The following is a 15029-nucleotide window of genomic DNA, read 5'->3' on the forward strand; positions in this document are numbered from 1 at the left end:
AGACAAAACCTAAAGTTGGTAGAAGGAAAGAAATCATAAAGCTCAGAGCAGAAATCAATGAAATAGAAATGAAGACAACCATAGAAATGATCAGTGAAATGAAAGGCTGGGTCTTTGAAAAGATCAACAAAATTGATAAACCCTTAGCCAGACATATCAAGAAAAAGAGAGGACTCAAATCAACAAAATTAGAAATGAAAAAGGAGAAGTAACAACAGACATCACAGAAATGCAAAGGATCATAAGAGACTACTATATGCAACTATACGTGAATAAAATGGAGAACCTAGAAGAAAAGGAAAATTTCTTAGAAAAGTACAATCTTCCAAGACTAAACCAAGATGAAATAGAAAAGATGAACGGACCCATCACAAGAACTGAAACTGAAACTGTGATTAACAAACTTCCAACAAACAAAAGTCTAGGACCAGATGGTTTCACAGGAGAATTCTATCAAACATTTAGAGAAGAGCTAACACCTATCCTTCTGAAACTATTCCAAAAAATTGCAGAGCAAGGAACACTCCTAAACTCATTCTATGAGGCCACCTTCACCCTGATACCAAAACCAGACAAAGATACCACAAAAAAAGAAAACTACAGGCCAATTTCACTGATGAACATAGATGCAAAAATCCTCAACAAAATACTAGTAAACCAATTCCAACAATACATTAAAAGGATTGTACATCATGACTGAGTGGGATTTGTCACAGGGATGCAAGGATTCTTCAATATCTTCAAATCAATCAGTGTGATACACCACAAAAAAAAAAATGGAAGAATAAAAACCATATGATCTTCTCAATAGATCCAGAAAAAGTCTTTGATAAAATCCAACACTCAGTTCCGATAAAAACCCTTCAGAAAGTGGGCATTGCGGGAAACTACCTCAACATAATAAAGGTCATATATGACAAACCCACAGCTAACATTCTCAATGGTGAAAAGCTGAAAGAATTCCCACTAAGATCAGGAACAAGACAGGATGTCCACTCTTGCCACTGCTATTCAACAGAGTTTTGAAAGTTATAGCCACAGCAATCAAAGAAGAAAAAGAAATAAAAGGAATTCAAATTGGAAAGGAAGAAGTAAAATTATCATTATTTGCACATGACATGATACTATACCTAGAAAATCCTAATGATGCTACCAGAAAACTATAAGAGCTCATCAATTAATTTGGCAAAGTTGCAGGATACAAAATTAATACACAGTGGAGTTCCCATCATGGCACCACAGAACTAGGAACCATGGTTGCAGGTTTAATCCCTGGCCTTGCTTGGTGGGTTGGGGATCTGGCATTGCCATGAGCTGTAGTGTAGGTTTCAGATGAAGCTCAGATCTGGTGTTGCTGTGGCCGTGGTGTAGGCTGGTGGCTACAGCTCCGATTAGAGCCCTGGCCTGAGAACCTCCATATGCCATGAGTGCAGCCCTAAAAATACAAAAAAAAAAAAAAAAAAAGGCAAAATTAATACACAGAAATCAACTGCATTTCTATATACTAAGAACAGGAGATCAGAAAGAGAAATTAGGGAAACAATCCCATTTACCATCACATCAGAAAGAATTAAATACTTAGGAATAAACCTACCTAAAGAGATAAAAGACCTATACTCTGAAAACTATAAGACGGTGATGAAAGAAATCAAAGATGACACAAACAGATGGAAAGACATACCATGCTCTTGGATTGGAAGAGTCATTATTATCAAAATGATCATACTACCTAAGGCAATCTACAGATTCACTGAAATCCCTATCAAATTACCAAAGACATTTTTCACAGAACTAGAACAAAATATTTGAAAGTTTGTGTGAAAGCACAAAAGACCCAGAATAGCCCAAGCCATCCTAAGAAAGAAAAATGGAGCTGGAGGAATCAGGCTCCCTGACCTCAGACTATACTACAAAGCAACAGTCATCAAAACCATGTGGTACTGGCACAAAGACAGACATATAGATCAGTGGAACAGGATAGAAAGCCCAGAATTATACCCGCACACCTACGGTCAATTAATTTAAGACAAATGAGGCAAGAATATACAATGGAGAAAAGACAGCCCCTTCAACAAATGATGCTGGGAAAACTAGACAGCCACATGTAAAAGAATGAAATTAGAACACTTCCTAACACCATACACAAAAATAAACTCAAAATGGATTAAAGACCTAAATAGAAGACCAGATACTATAAAACTCTTAGAAGAAAACATAAGCCACTCTCTGACATAAACGACAGCAACATCTTCTCAGATCCACCTCCTAGAGTAATGACAACAACAACAAAATGAACAAATGGGACTTAATTAAACTTAAAATTCCTGCACATCAGAGGAAACCCTAAACAAAATGAAAATACAACCTACAGAATGGGAGAAAATATTTTCAAATGAAGCAACTGACGAGGGAGTAATCTCCAAAATTTATAAATACCTTCTTCAGTTCAATACCAAAAAAAAAACAAACAACCCCATTAAAAAGTGGGCAGAAGATCTAAACAGACAATTCTCCAAAGAAGATATACAAATGGCCAAAAAACACATGAAAAGATGTTCATCGTCACTAATTATTAGAGAAATGCAAATTAAAACCACTCTGAGGTACTACCTTACACCAGCCAAAATGGCCATCATCAAAAAGTCTACAAATAATAAATGCTGGAGAGGGTGTGGAGAAAAGGGAACCCTATTACACTGTTGGTGGGAATGTAAATTGGTGCAGCCACTGTAGAAAACAGTATGGAGATTCCTCAGAAAACTAAAAATAGACTTACCATTTGATCCAGCAATCCCACTCCTGGGCATCTATCCAGAGAAAACCATGACTTGCAAAGACACATGTACTCCAATGATCATTGAAGCACTATATACAATAGCCAATACATGGAAGCAACCTAAAAGTCCATCAACAGAGGAGTGGATAAAGAAGATGTGTTACATATACACAGTGGAATATTATTCAGCCATTAAAAGGAAAGAAATAATGGCATTTGCAGCAGCATGGATGGACCTAGAAAGTATCATGCTAAGTGAAGTCAGTCAGACTAGGAGACACCAACATCAAATGCTATCCGTTACATGTGGAATCTGAAAAAAGGGACAGAATGAACTTCTTTGCAGAACAGATACTGACTCACAGACTTTGAAAAACTTGTGTTTTCCAAATGAGACATGTTGGGGGATTGGGGGGGGTGCTGAGGGTTTGGGAAGGAAATGCTATAAAATTTGGTAGTGATGATTGTTGTACAACTGAAAAAAAAAAAAAAAAAAAAAAAGCTCTTGCTCTTTCCCACTGTATTAAAGCTTAGGGAAGATAAGGCCTGAGGATATTGCAGCTATCTTACAACTGTGAAGGGAGAGCCTTTTTGAGAACAGAATCACCAAAGTGAAATATAGACTTAATGGTTGGAATTTCGGCAGCCATTTTGAACCTTGAGGTGAGCTTGGAAATAGAAACTATGAAGGACACCTGGGTCCCCCCTACCATAGATCACCATTCCAGTTTTGGACTATTTCTTGACTTTTTGAAAGTGAAAAATAAATGTCTATTACCTTAAAAATGTGTATATACACATATACATACATATATATATATATGTATAAGAAATTAACTATAATACCAGAAGTGATACCACAGAAAAGTAACTCAGTATGTGGAAGACAACTTTGAACACCTTTTTGCAGGGAGTGGTGGCAGAGAATGGAAGCATACATAGTATGCAAAAGAATAAAGGAGTTGGAAAAATAACATAGAAGATGACAGTTATAGAGGTCCGATAACAGAGGGTCACACATAGATAAGTGGCATTTCAGAAGAAACTGTCAGAACACAGATAACCAAACTTATGACCAGCCTTAGTTGTACATCTGTATGCATAGTTTGAAGGAGTTCTTCAGATGAAACACCACACCCGGTTCTTTTCCATAGATCTGAGCACCCCATCCCCAGCATGCACAGCACTAAGTTCATTCTCGATAGTAGATACATGCAGGAAGTCCACTTTAATTGAAAGAATAAAGGAAAATCTACGAGTCCACAGGAATAAAAATTTATTAGCCGTACTAAAGAACAAACAATTCGCCCATGAAACATGGAAGTCCAAAGTATAACAAGGACAGATTTGAAGGGAAAAATGTGATCAGCAGTTTTATAACACAGGAAATTATCTTTTATGTGTGCAAGATTATTACCAGTTGTGTACATACTAGAGATGATGGAAAATACACACATATTATCTACATAAACTTGAATTGAAAGAAGGAAAATACCAATGTATAAGGACTAGAACTGTAAAATATGTAATATATATATATATATATATATATATATATTTGTCTTTTTGCTATTTCTTGGGCCGCTCCCGCAGCATATGGAGATTCCCAGGCTAGGGGTCTAATCAGAGCTGTAGCCACCAGCCTACACCAGAGCCACAGCAACGCGGGATCCGAGCCGCATCTGCAACCTACACCACAGCTCACGGCAACGCTGGATCGCTAACCCACTGAGCAAGGGCAGGGACCGAACCCGTAACCTCATGGTTCCTAGTCGGATTCGTTAACCACTGTGCCACGACGGGAACTCCTGTAATATTTTAATACACAAAATATTTCACAAAAAAATATTTCAAATGGAGGTAAAATTGGTAATGTAAGCGTAGAAAATATAGCCGTATTTAGCAGAATGGCATTCCCTTAAATATTTGTTGAAAGGATAAATGTTCTAGACAATTATAAATAAACAAAATTGAAACAAATAAAAATCAAAAGAAGCAGATGACCTGAATAGGATCACACCCTGAGAAGAAATGGAAATAGCTGAAAGGATCTAACCTCTAAAGCAGGTGCTGGGACCAGATGGTTTCACCAATGAGTCCTCTTACCCTTCAAGGAACAGATAATGCAAATGATGGACAAACTATTCTAGGACATGAAAGAAATAGAAAAATAACCTTATCATTGGCATGACAATTGGCATAACAATGATACTGAGTATGAAAATGAAATGAAAACGGCAGATCAATTTTACTTGAGAATACAGATGTGAAAAATAATAAAATATTTGCGAACTGAAATCCAGCACTATAGAAAATGTCACAATTGAGCACATTAGAGAATAACAATAATTATTAATAGAAAATATATTAATATGCCCTATATCCCTTCCATTCTTGCCTTCTCAATACCTCCCCTGTAAATACCCTTATGGTGGAGAGAAACAGAGGTTATGTCTGTCAAGGCCAACCCCGTGTCCCCTATGCCTGTCCCAGTAACTTGCCAGAGTGATCAAGAAATCTCTCATAATATGTGGAAAATTGAACAGTGAGTTTCTCAGAGAATAATAAGAAACATTAGCAATAGGTACAAATAAATTATGGCCAGTTAAAAATGAGTCAGCTATCCATGGGAGGAGGAAACTATAAGAAAATAAACCTAATTTCGATACATTGCTTGACTCAGCAGTGAACTTTATGAACATCACTCTAATAATGTAAATACAGAGTATTGATTTAACAATAAATGTTGTATTAGGAATGTGAAATGAAGGGAAATAGAATGCTATTTTAAGACAGTTTCATGATTATTCATAATAAATAGGAAATCAGAAGATAGTATCTAATAAGTATGCATCAGCTAATAGCAGTTTAGACTTTCATTTCAATATATGAAAGCGAATACTAAGATTATGTAAAAAAAAAAAAAAAAAAAAAAAAAAAAAAAAAAAAAAAAAAAAAACCTAAAACAGTTTCTATTTGGTAGTTTCTAGAGAGTGAAATTGTTGAGGCCTGGGCAGGCCTGCTGGTTTTCATTATTGTAATCATTCTTCGGTATTATAAGCAAGATCTTAAATGCTTACAAGATTTTTAAAGTACTGTTTGAATGTTTTAAACTTTGAGTATTTAATTGATAATGTGAGAATTTAAAAGCAAATAAAATCTGGCTGCTATAACAACATAATATAAAAATGAGGATTTCTGTTGTGGTGCAGCAGGTTAAGGATCTAATGTTATCACTGTAGTGGCTGGGGTCCTTGCTGTGGCATGCCGGCCAGGGGAACTTCCACGTGCCATGGGTGCAGCAAAAAAAAAAAAAAAAAAGAAAAGTGTTCCCTGTGGCTCAATGGGTTAAGGATCCAGCGTTGTCACTGCTGTGGCTCAGGTCAAGGGTTTAATCCCTGTCCTAGGAACTGCCATGGGTGCAGCCAAAAATATAAATAAATTAAAATGATAATATCTATTTGGGACAGGGTAGAAGAAAACTGGTCTTCAGATAAACTTATTATTAAACAACAGGGAATTTTTGCATTATATTAATTTATGCACTAATTTATAATTTAGTATCTCTATTCTTAGAATTTAATTCTCAAGAAATATTCAAGATCATATACAAACATTTTCATCATTTGCCTTTTTTGGCTATCTTGGCCGTTGGAAATAACAGTTAAGTTTTGGTAATTAGCCTATTCACATTTAATATTTTTGCCAATTATTAACTTATTGCCTGTGAGTTCCAAACCCACCCTTCTAAATTCACTCTTCAATACTGGGTTGGAGACCCCACATAATGCATTTGTTTGCCAGCTGCCTCTATGCAAAGCTCTGCCTATAAGAGGAGTCAAGACAGACTTCCAGGCTGGAGGAGGAGGTTTGAACTTGGTCCTTCCTGTATATTCTCTGTGGCTTCTTGTGACTTGCTTCTTCATCCCAGCAGCCACAGGGCCTGCCTACGGCAGCAGCTGAATTCAGTTTTCAGTTTTTCCCAAATTCACAGAAACAGCCTCATTGCCTTCTCTTCAGAGCCACCAACCTCAGCTAAGCAGGCCCTGTGTCAGAGATCTGAGTTTAAGCCCTTCTTCTAAATTTTTAAGATTTAATATATCAAACCTCTTCACTTCAGTCTCTCAGCCCTAGGAATTATAGCGACTTTTTTTTTAATCTTTTTTTTTTTTTTTTTTTTTTTTTGTCTTTTTACCTTTTCTAGGGCTGCTCCCGCGGCAACCACTGCACCGCAATGGGAACTCCTATAGTGGCTTTCTATAGTTACAACTTCTAGGGTACTTTGGGGTTTTATTTTAGCATTTTCAGCTCCCTGGTTAGCAAATTTATTCTTATAACATTTTTCCTCTTAAATTTTCTTTTGGGAGTTCCCGTTGTGGCACAGCAGAAATGAATCCGGCTAGGAACCATGAGGTTGCGGGTTTGATCCGTGGCCTTGCTCAGTGGGTTACGGATCCGGCGTTGTGATGAGCTGTGGTGTAGGTCGCAGACGCAGCTCGGATCTGGCATTGCTATGGCTCTGGTGTAGGCTGGTGGCTACAGCTCCAATTAGAACCCTAGCCTGGGAACCTCCATATGCCGTGGGTGCAGCCCTAAAAAAAAAAAAGGACAAAAAGACAAAAAAAAAAAAAATTCTTTTGGAATAAATAGCATGGTTTCCAACTCCTGACTCCATCTTGATTTTCTAAAGTATATCTCATGTTATGTGGTTTTTATAATCACAATTAGGAAAAAAAAAAAATCAGAGTTCCCCTTGTAGCACACCAGAAACAAACCCAACTAGTATCCATGAGGACGCGGGTTCAATCTCTGGCCTCACTGAGTTGCCATGATCTGTGGTGTATGTTGAAGACATGGCTCAGGATCCCGCATTGTAGGCTGGCAACTACAGCTCTGAAATGACCCCGAATTCTGGGACGTTCCATATGCAGCAGTGTAGCCCTAAAAACAAAACAAAACAAAACAAAATCAAAAAGTTCAGAAACCTTGAACAAAGGACTTTTCCTTTCCACTGGAAGAAAACCTTTACTGAAAATAACTAAAAATAAAATAGTAAATATTTATTTAGTAAGTAAATATTTACTAAGAATGAAGATTGTTAGATCTTTAGTAAAGATTTAGAAAAATTTTCACTGAAAATAAAAGTAAAAAAACCCTTAGACAATAAAGGCAACAATAATGTAAAACAGTATATTAAATTTTGGAAACTGGAATTGCAGACTGCAATGATGGGAAGAGTTAGCACAAAGAGAAGTGTGGAAATTTAAAATCTGTTTACCCTTCGATGTGATTTTTCCTCATTTTCTCGTCAGAAACCAATGAGATTCATTCTGAACTTGCATAGGTGTGTTTCCTTCTGTCTTATACTATACATGCTTTGCATTATTTCCAATAACCATGATTTTTATAAAAGCCTGACTGAAGGTTTTCCACATGAGTTACATGAGGCTGATGGTTTTGCATGGAGAGGTTTGTTTTGTTAATGCGGGAGAATTTAGATCTTTCGTCAAGGAAGAGGTACTTCTACAGACCACTTTGGTCCACTTGCTACAGCCTTCTCACCCAGTCTCTGTGTTCTACCCAATCACCATGCTGGATGTATTATGACTAAAGTCTCAATTTTGTCAAAAGAGATTCCCAGAGGTTTGCTACTTTGATGAACTGGAGTTAATTCAATATTGTCAAAGGAAGGCAGTTGGAAATATATGTAATAACAATTTAGTTTTCATGCTACTGGGATTATTATTTTTTTTTAAACCCTCCCTCCTAAATGGCCCCTAGAACCCTGTGTAAATGCTTTTTCTCCTTGTGGAAAAAAAATAAATAAATAAAAAAGTCTTATTTCTTCAGCATTTCGTCTAGAACAAAGTATCAAAAATACTATGTGCAAAAAAAAAAATTCGCAGCACAAATTTTGTAGTGGCAAGGCATACTAACATTAATAAATGAAGCTAATTAGGCTTGATTTGCGTATTTAACTCATCTTAATTACACATGCATTCAGCAAACATTTTAAAAGCTGCAATCAATCTTTCACAGACATGGTTAGTTATTTATATGGAATAACAAAAACCAAGAAGCTTGTTAATGATAATTCTTTTTCCAATTTATATGCCAGTGGGATTATTTCAGTATTAATGCTAGAGTATATTTTTCTTTAACAATTTGTAAACCTATAAAATTAAAATGCTTTGATTTCACAGTTATTTTTTAAAAGATTTGCAGAAAATATCACTGTTATCCGAATCATTATATTAAATATTTAACCCAGTTTAATTAAAAAATGGTCTTCATAAAAATTTCTGGGAGTTCCTGCTGTGGCTCATTGGGTTAAGGAGCTTATGTTGTCTCTGTGGGGGTGCAAGTTCAATCCTTGGCCTCACTCAGTGGGTTAAGGATCCAGCATTGCCACAAGCTTCAGCGTAGGCTCCATATGTGGCTCAGATCCAATGTTGCCATGGCTGTGGCATAGTCCCCAGCTGAAACTCTGACTCAGCCCCTGGCCAAGGAACTTCCATATGTCACAAGTGCAGCTGTAAAAAGAAAAAAAATCTTTTGCATTAATTTTTAAACTTGATAAAAGATAATAGCTATAATAGAAATAAGCTACATCTCAATGGTAGTGAGTAGAAGACTTTTCTCAAGCTGATGTCAACTTTAGTTCTGCTCACCCTTGAACAGGTTTGCTTTCTCTTCTTTAATAGTACTTATTCAAAGGACACAATTGCACAGTACAATCCTCTTTAACTTCAAGTTTTATTTAGAGAATTTTTTCTTAAAAACTTAAAACTGTTTTACTGTAAGCAATTATTTTCTAGAAATACACCCAGGGATAATGTTTTGAGGAGACAGTGCCTCTGTACTGTGATCTGAGGTTCTGGCAGGGCTGATAGGGTGGCTAAGTGTAGGGGGTGCTGTGGACAGGACTCAGGTTTTACTGATTGCTCCAATAGCTGACAGAGAAGCAGATGAGGAGTAGGGTGAAGGTAGGAGCAAAGAGATGAATAAGGACACTCCTGATGTCCTCATGCTCCATGTGATGATGTCCTGCACCGGAGTGATGATGGTGGAAAAGGGCAGAAGTGGGCTGAGTAGGGCTGCATGTCGAGCAAAGCACTGTTATATTGGATGAGAGGTGGGGTGGAGGTAGGGAAAAAAGAAGAGGTATTCTAAGTCTTAGGTATTTGGTTGCCTAGGTATTTTTGTCTGAGCAGTTGGAGATGCCCTTTACTTAAAGAGGAAGATTTGGCAGGGGTCAAGGTAAGCATTTGGGAAATAGTAAATCAAAAATTCTTGCTTTTGTGTATTATCTCTAATGTACTGTATAAGACAGGTCACCAGCAGGAAACATGATACATGGAGTATAATCAATTTCAATGCTTCCAGAAATATGAACAAGGTGAAGGGACAAAACACATCACACAAAGGCTAGGAACCACAGGAAGCTATTAGTACGCCTAGGTCTGAAGGGACCAGAAAAGGAGAGCATTAGTGCAACAGTGTGAGCTGTAGCCATTGGAGAGGACTTGCAACTCAAGTGGTGGAATTAGGTAGACAGAGCCACTAGGAAAATCACAGATGAACATAAAGGAAGCTGAAGTGGTCATTTATCCCATCTTCTGTATCATTCTGCTTTTTCCCTTTCCTGCTGATGCTTTCCTTTGGCTGAATCTAACCAGAGCACAGAAGATCTGAGAGCCCATAGAGTGATGTGGTTAGTAGAGATGAGGGCACAGAGCAGGGCAGCACCAGGTGGGGAATGAATCTGAGAGACAAGCAGGAAAAATAGCACTGATGCCTCTAAGACTCCTTACTGGGATCTTTAAGGAGTCACTTAGATACCTAAGGGTAGAGATATTAATTTGGACATCACTAGTATTTCAGTGGCATGTGTTGCATGTATAAAGAGGTAATATGTGTTGAGCTCATACTTTGTGCCAAGCACTGTACCAGCATTCCACATGCATTATCTCATTTAATTCTCAAAACAGACCTATAGGTCAAATATTGTCTCATAGGTCAGGGCTAATGAAAATTTACCTATAGGTAAAAAATTTCTTTTGAGAATTAAATGAGGCAACTGAAACACAGTGAAGTGAAGCAATCTGTTTAAGGTCACACAGATATTAGGTAGCAGAGCCAAGAATTAAGTCCCAGACGTTTCTATCCCCAGGGTCATTAATAGAAACCATTATTGCCAACGGCTTCTGTGAGAGAATAAAATACTGAAGCAATGACATGGTAGGTCATGTGATTTTTTTTTTTTTTTGGTAAGATTCTCTGCCTTTTCATTTTTTCCACTTCCTTGAAAGAAAACAATTCTGACAAGAATTCATCAAAGAAGATATTCCAAATTTTAATGTCCCGGTTTGGGTATTGCTTTTGATTAAGGCTGTTTGCAGACTAGAATATTAGTAACCCACATATTCCCTATGCCAAAAAAAAAAAAAAAAGGAGTAGATTCACTTTTATCTTGGGAACAAAGCTGGATAGAAAAGCTTTTTTAACTTTTCTTAATTCATGAAACATTTATCTTCAAGTCAGGTTTTGTTACAGCAGCACAAATGTGGTCCATCAGCATTTCCATTATAACCCCATATTTCCAGGGCTTTTCAAAGAGTGCCTTAGAAATTCTACTTTGGATTAAAACTTGGCATGCAGGGTTTGAATTAAAAAACTCCATTTTCCTTACCAGTAATTAAATAGTTTAGAGGTGCTTAATTTAGAAGAGGACCAAATTTATTAATGCAAAAAAATATTTTAAGACAAATTCACTAAGTATTTTAAAATATTAATAGTCATTAGACAATTATAATATTATATAACTATATATGATAGTAGTACTCAAAAAAATTAACCATAAGTGCTCCTCAGATAATACATGAGAGCTAGCCATAACATCTTACACTTTGCCTTTTTGGCTTTGTAAGTAATTTATTTCTACTTTGGGGATTTGAATTATTTGAAGTCCTCAGCATAATAGGCTTAATGTTGTTAACAGTACCAGTATACTGAACCAGAATAGCATGAGTGGGGAAATCCTGAGAGAGTCCCAGAGTGTTTTTACATATTCTTATGAAGTTTAATTCATGGGGGGAAATTTTGCATTCTATGAAAATGGATTAACAGCATGCATTAATTCTGTAAATACATATTTGAAATTTAACGTGCTGAATGCAATGGAAATAATTAGTACCAAGTGTGTCTAGTTATAAAGCCCTTCCACATAGTTCCAAATACTCCATGAATATCCTGCAACAGTGAGGGGACCCTTTATCGTTAATATTTCATTCTGTAGTTTTTTTCTATAATCTCTCTTCCAGACTTAAGGGGTTTAGGACTAAGTAAACACAAAGTAGTGAATGAAGGTAGATGAAGCCTTTTGAATAAACCCCCTGTGTTCTCTCCAGCCACACTGGCCTCCCTGCTATTCCAGAAACACACCATGCAGACTCCCATCTTGAGACATTTGCTAGCTTTTCCTTCTTCCTGGAATGCTTTCCCTCCAAATGTCTTCTTGGTTAACTCTCTTATTGACTTTAGTCTTTGCTCAAACCTTACTTTCTGAGTGTGGTCAAGCTCCATCACTTGATAATTTGGTTTGTCCTTAACACCTCAATCCCAGAACTCATGACACCCCTTACCCTACCTGACTTTTCTTCTTTGAGTAATATTCTTCTAACACACTTTATACCTTTTTAAAAATGTTTATTCATTCTCTCTCCCTCTAAAATGTAAGGTCAGTGGAGACAAGGTTCTTTTTTTTTTTTATTAAGTAACACATCCTAAGCACCTAGAATTGTGCTGAACATATATTAATTGCTCAAATATATGTCAAATGAATACACTCTTGAATGAAATCTGAATTTCAGCCCATAATAGAAATCTACAAACAACATTATCCAGATATAATAATGTTCTCTGGTTCTTGTACAGAATTACGGTTATTTTCCTAAGATAGTTACAAATGCCCTTTGAACATTGATGTCAAAATGAAAAGTCACATATTTAAATTTCTTTTGTAGTGTTAAGGGCCTAATTTTCTAAAAATTATTTAAACTCAAGCTTGGAAATTTTATAGTTAGTCTTAATTTTAGTTTTAGATATTGTTTAGAAAAGATGACTTGAATGGGTAGATGCAAAGTATAGTCTTCACAAAACAAATGCTTATTTTGTGTTAAAAATACTGCCTGCCATGTTTGTAACATTTTCCTACTTGTAATGATATGAAACCAAACCATGAAAATTCATGAATTAAAATATGTTGTGATTGAAAACAAAAAAGAATCCTATACCCTCAGCAGAAGTGAAAATGTGCTGAAAAAGACAAAAAAAAAATAAATAAAAAGGGAGTTCCCGTTGTGGCTCAGTGATTAACAAATCCGACTAGGAACCATGAGGTTGCAGGTTCGATCCCTGGCCTTGCTCAGTGAGTTAAGGATCCAGCGTTGCCGAGAGCTGTGGTGTGGGTCGCAGACACAGCTCGGAACCCGAGTTGCTGTGGCTATAATGTAGGCTGGCAGCTGTAGCTCTGATTCGACCCCTCGCTTGGGAACCTCCATATGCCTTGGATGCGGCTATAGAAAAAGGCAAAAAGACCAAAAAAAAAAAGGCGAAAATGTGCTGAAAACAAAACCTTTCTACAAGGGCTTCATTACATGGCATCTTGGCTTAGTGCTTTTGCTTATTGCAAAATGGTGTTATTTAGTGAGAACTCACCACCAGCCCAATGGTATAAAAGTGAGGACACTGGAATTTAAATGTAGATATCAATGCAGTGACATACTCACCAGCACAGCCCTCTCTGATTCTGAATAATAACTAACAGCCAAAGCTAGCATTTTCTATCAGGAGTATGTATTAATTTTATTAGTGGATTTAAACATTACTTGAATACAAATAAGATTAATTATTTCTTTTCACATCTTGAATGGAATTTGATTTGTGTCCTGCTTTGTCTTCTCAGGGCAAATGTGAGCAGTCGCTCTATGGTCACATGCATTCCGTCAACGATGCCACCTTCACTCCTAGGGTGAGTTCAGTTCTCCCCATAAATTATTCTACAACTTCATATAGACAAATTAATTTTCATGGAACAAAGTTCCAGAAGAAAATGGCAAGGTAACAGGCTGAGAGGAGAACCAATTGGAGAATTAATTATAGCAATGGAATAAATATAGAGATAGTGTAGGATTACAGGAGTTTAAAACACACACACACACACACACACACACACACACACTATACAGAGGTAGAAACAAGGCGGAAATCTATTGCACTAAACTCCACTTAACCACATTTTCAAGAGGTCTTTGTCTATTTAGGGCTTCAAGAAAGTGAATATAAAGTAACTTGCAAAAGTAACTTGTAAAGTTGAATATGAAATCATAAAAATAATGAAAATACTTGAAAGGAAACCCAAGAAAAAAAAATGTTAAAAAAAGTAGGTACTTTCTTCAAGTGAGAATAGAGCAACCTTGATTTGACAGCTTTTCATTTCCTCATGGAAAGGTATCAAATATGTCTTTCTTTATATAAACTGATGACATAGCAAAAATATCGATCTGTAGATATCGGGATGATTTCACCAGTGATGAAGATTGTTAAACACTGCTTTGAGTGTCTGTGCTAATTGGAGCTATCTCTAAAAGAGCCCAGATAATAATTGTAGAAGGATGATTTAAGCTTATTCCTTCTTAGATGAAAGCAATTTGACTAGATAGATGACTTTGCAAATCCCTTCAAACTCTATGATTTAATTATATCTAACATTTTAATTTGTCTCTAAGTTCCCAGGAGAGTGCAATCCTTAAATCCATATTCCCCTCTCTTTTCCAATTAGCTAAAAAAGAAATCCATCTAGCTAAAAGTTAGAGGTAGGTAGATAGATTACCCACCTCTAACTTCAAAATGACAATATCATCAACATTCTGTAACTATCATGTGGTTATTATTCTTTTAGAGAAAGGAAAAATGGTCACTAAAAATTATTTCTCCTAAAGAAATGCTATTTACCTCAGTTGAAATTGTGCTGGTGTTGTAAGCCCTGGAATGTTAATGATTGGCTCAACTAAAATTATTATTTTTTAAAGTAAGATTTATTGTAACTTACAGTTTTCATCAAAACCAACACGATCAGGCTTTCAACCTGTACTGAGGTATTAAACCATTATATCAAAAACATTAGCAAAAAAAAAAATTACACCTACTAAAATTCCATGCAAATTATTTGTAGAAATATTTGAAGGGACTT

The 15029-nt window shown here is 36.3% G+C and overlaps 1 protein-coding gene across 10 annotated transcripts in view; it reads left to right on the forward strand.

The window, feature by feature from the left end:
* SPAG16 (sperm associated antigen 16) overlaps positions 1 to 15029 on the forward strand; it is a 959311-nt gene that overhangs the window by 642286 nt on the left and 301996 nt on the right. For all 10 annotated transcript variants that reach the window (XM_084999006.1, XM_084999017.1, XM_084999011.1 and 7 more), the window contains one exon: positions 13743 to 13808. In XM_084999006.1, coding sequence (XP_084855132.1) covers positions 13743 to 13808 — 66 coding nt within the window. The remainder of the gene's footprint in view (positions 1 to 13742; positions 13809 to 15029) is intronic.

The sequence above is a fragment of the Sus scrofa genome, chromosome 15, assembly GCF_054392235.1.
Source record: "Sus scrofa isolate SSC_HxYL_T2T_F1_AM1 chromosome 15, Sscrofa_HxYL_maternal_Yorkshire_Landrace_v2.0, whole genome shotgun sequence".
Classification (NCBI taxonomy): Eukaryota; Metazoa; Chordata; class Mammalia; order Artiodactyla; family Suidae; genus Sus; species Sus scrofa.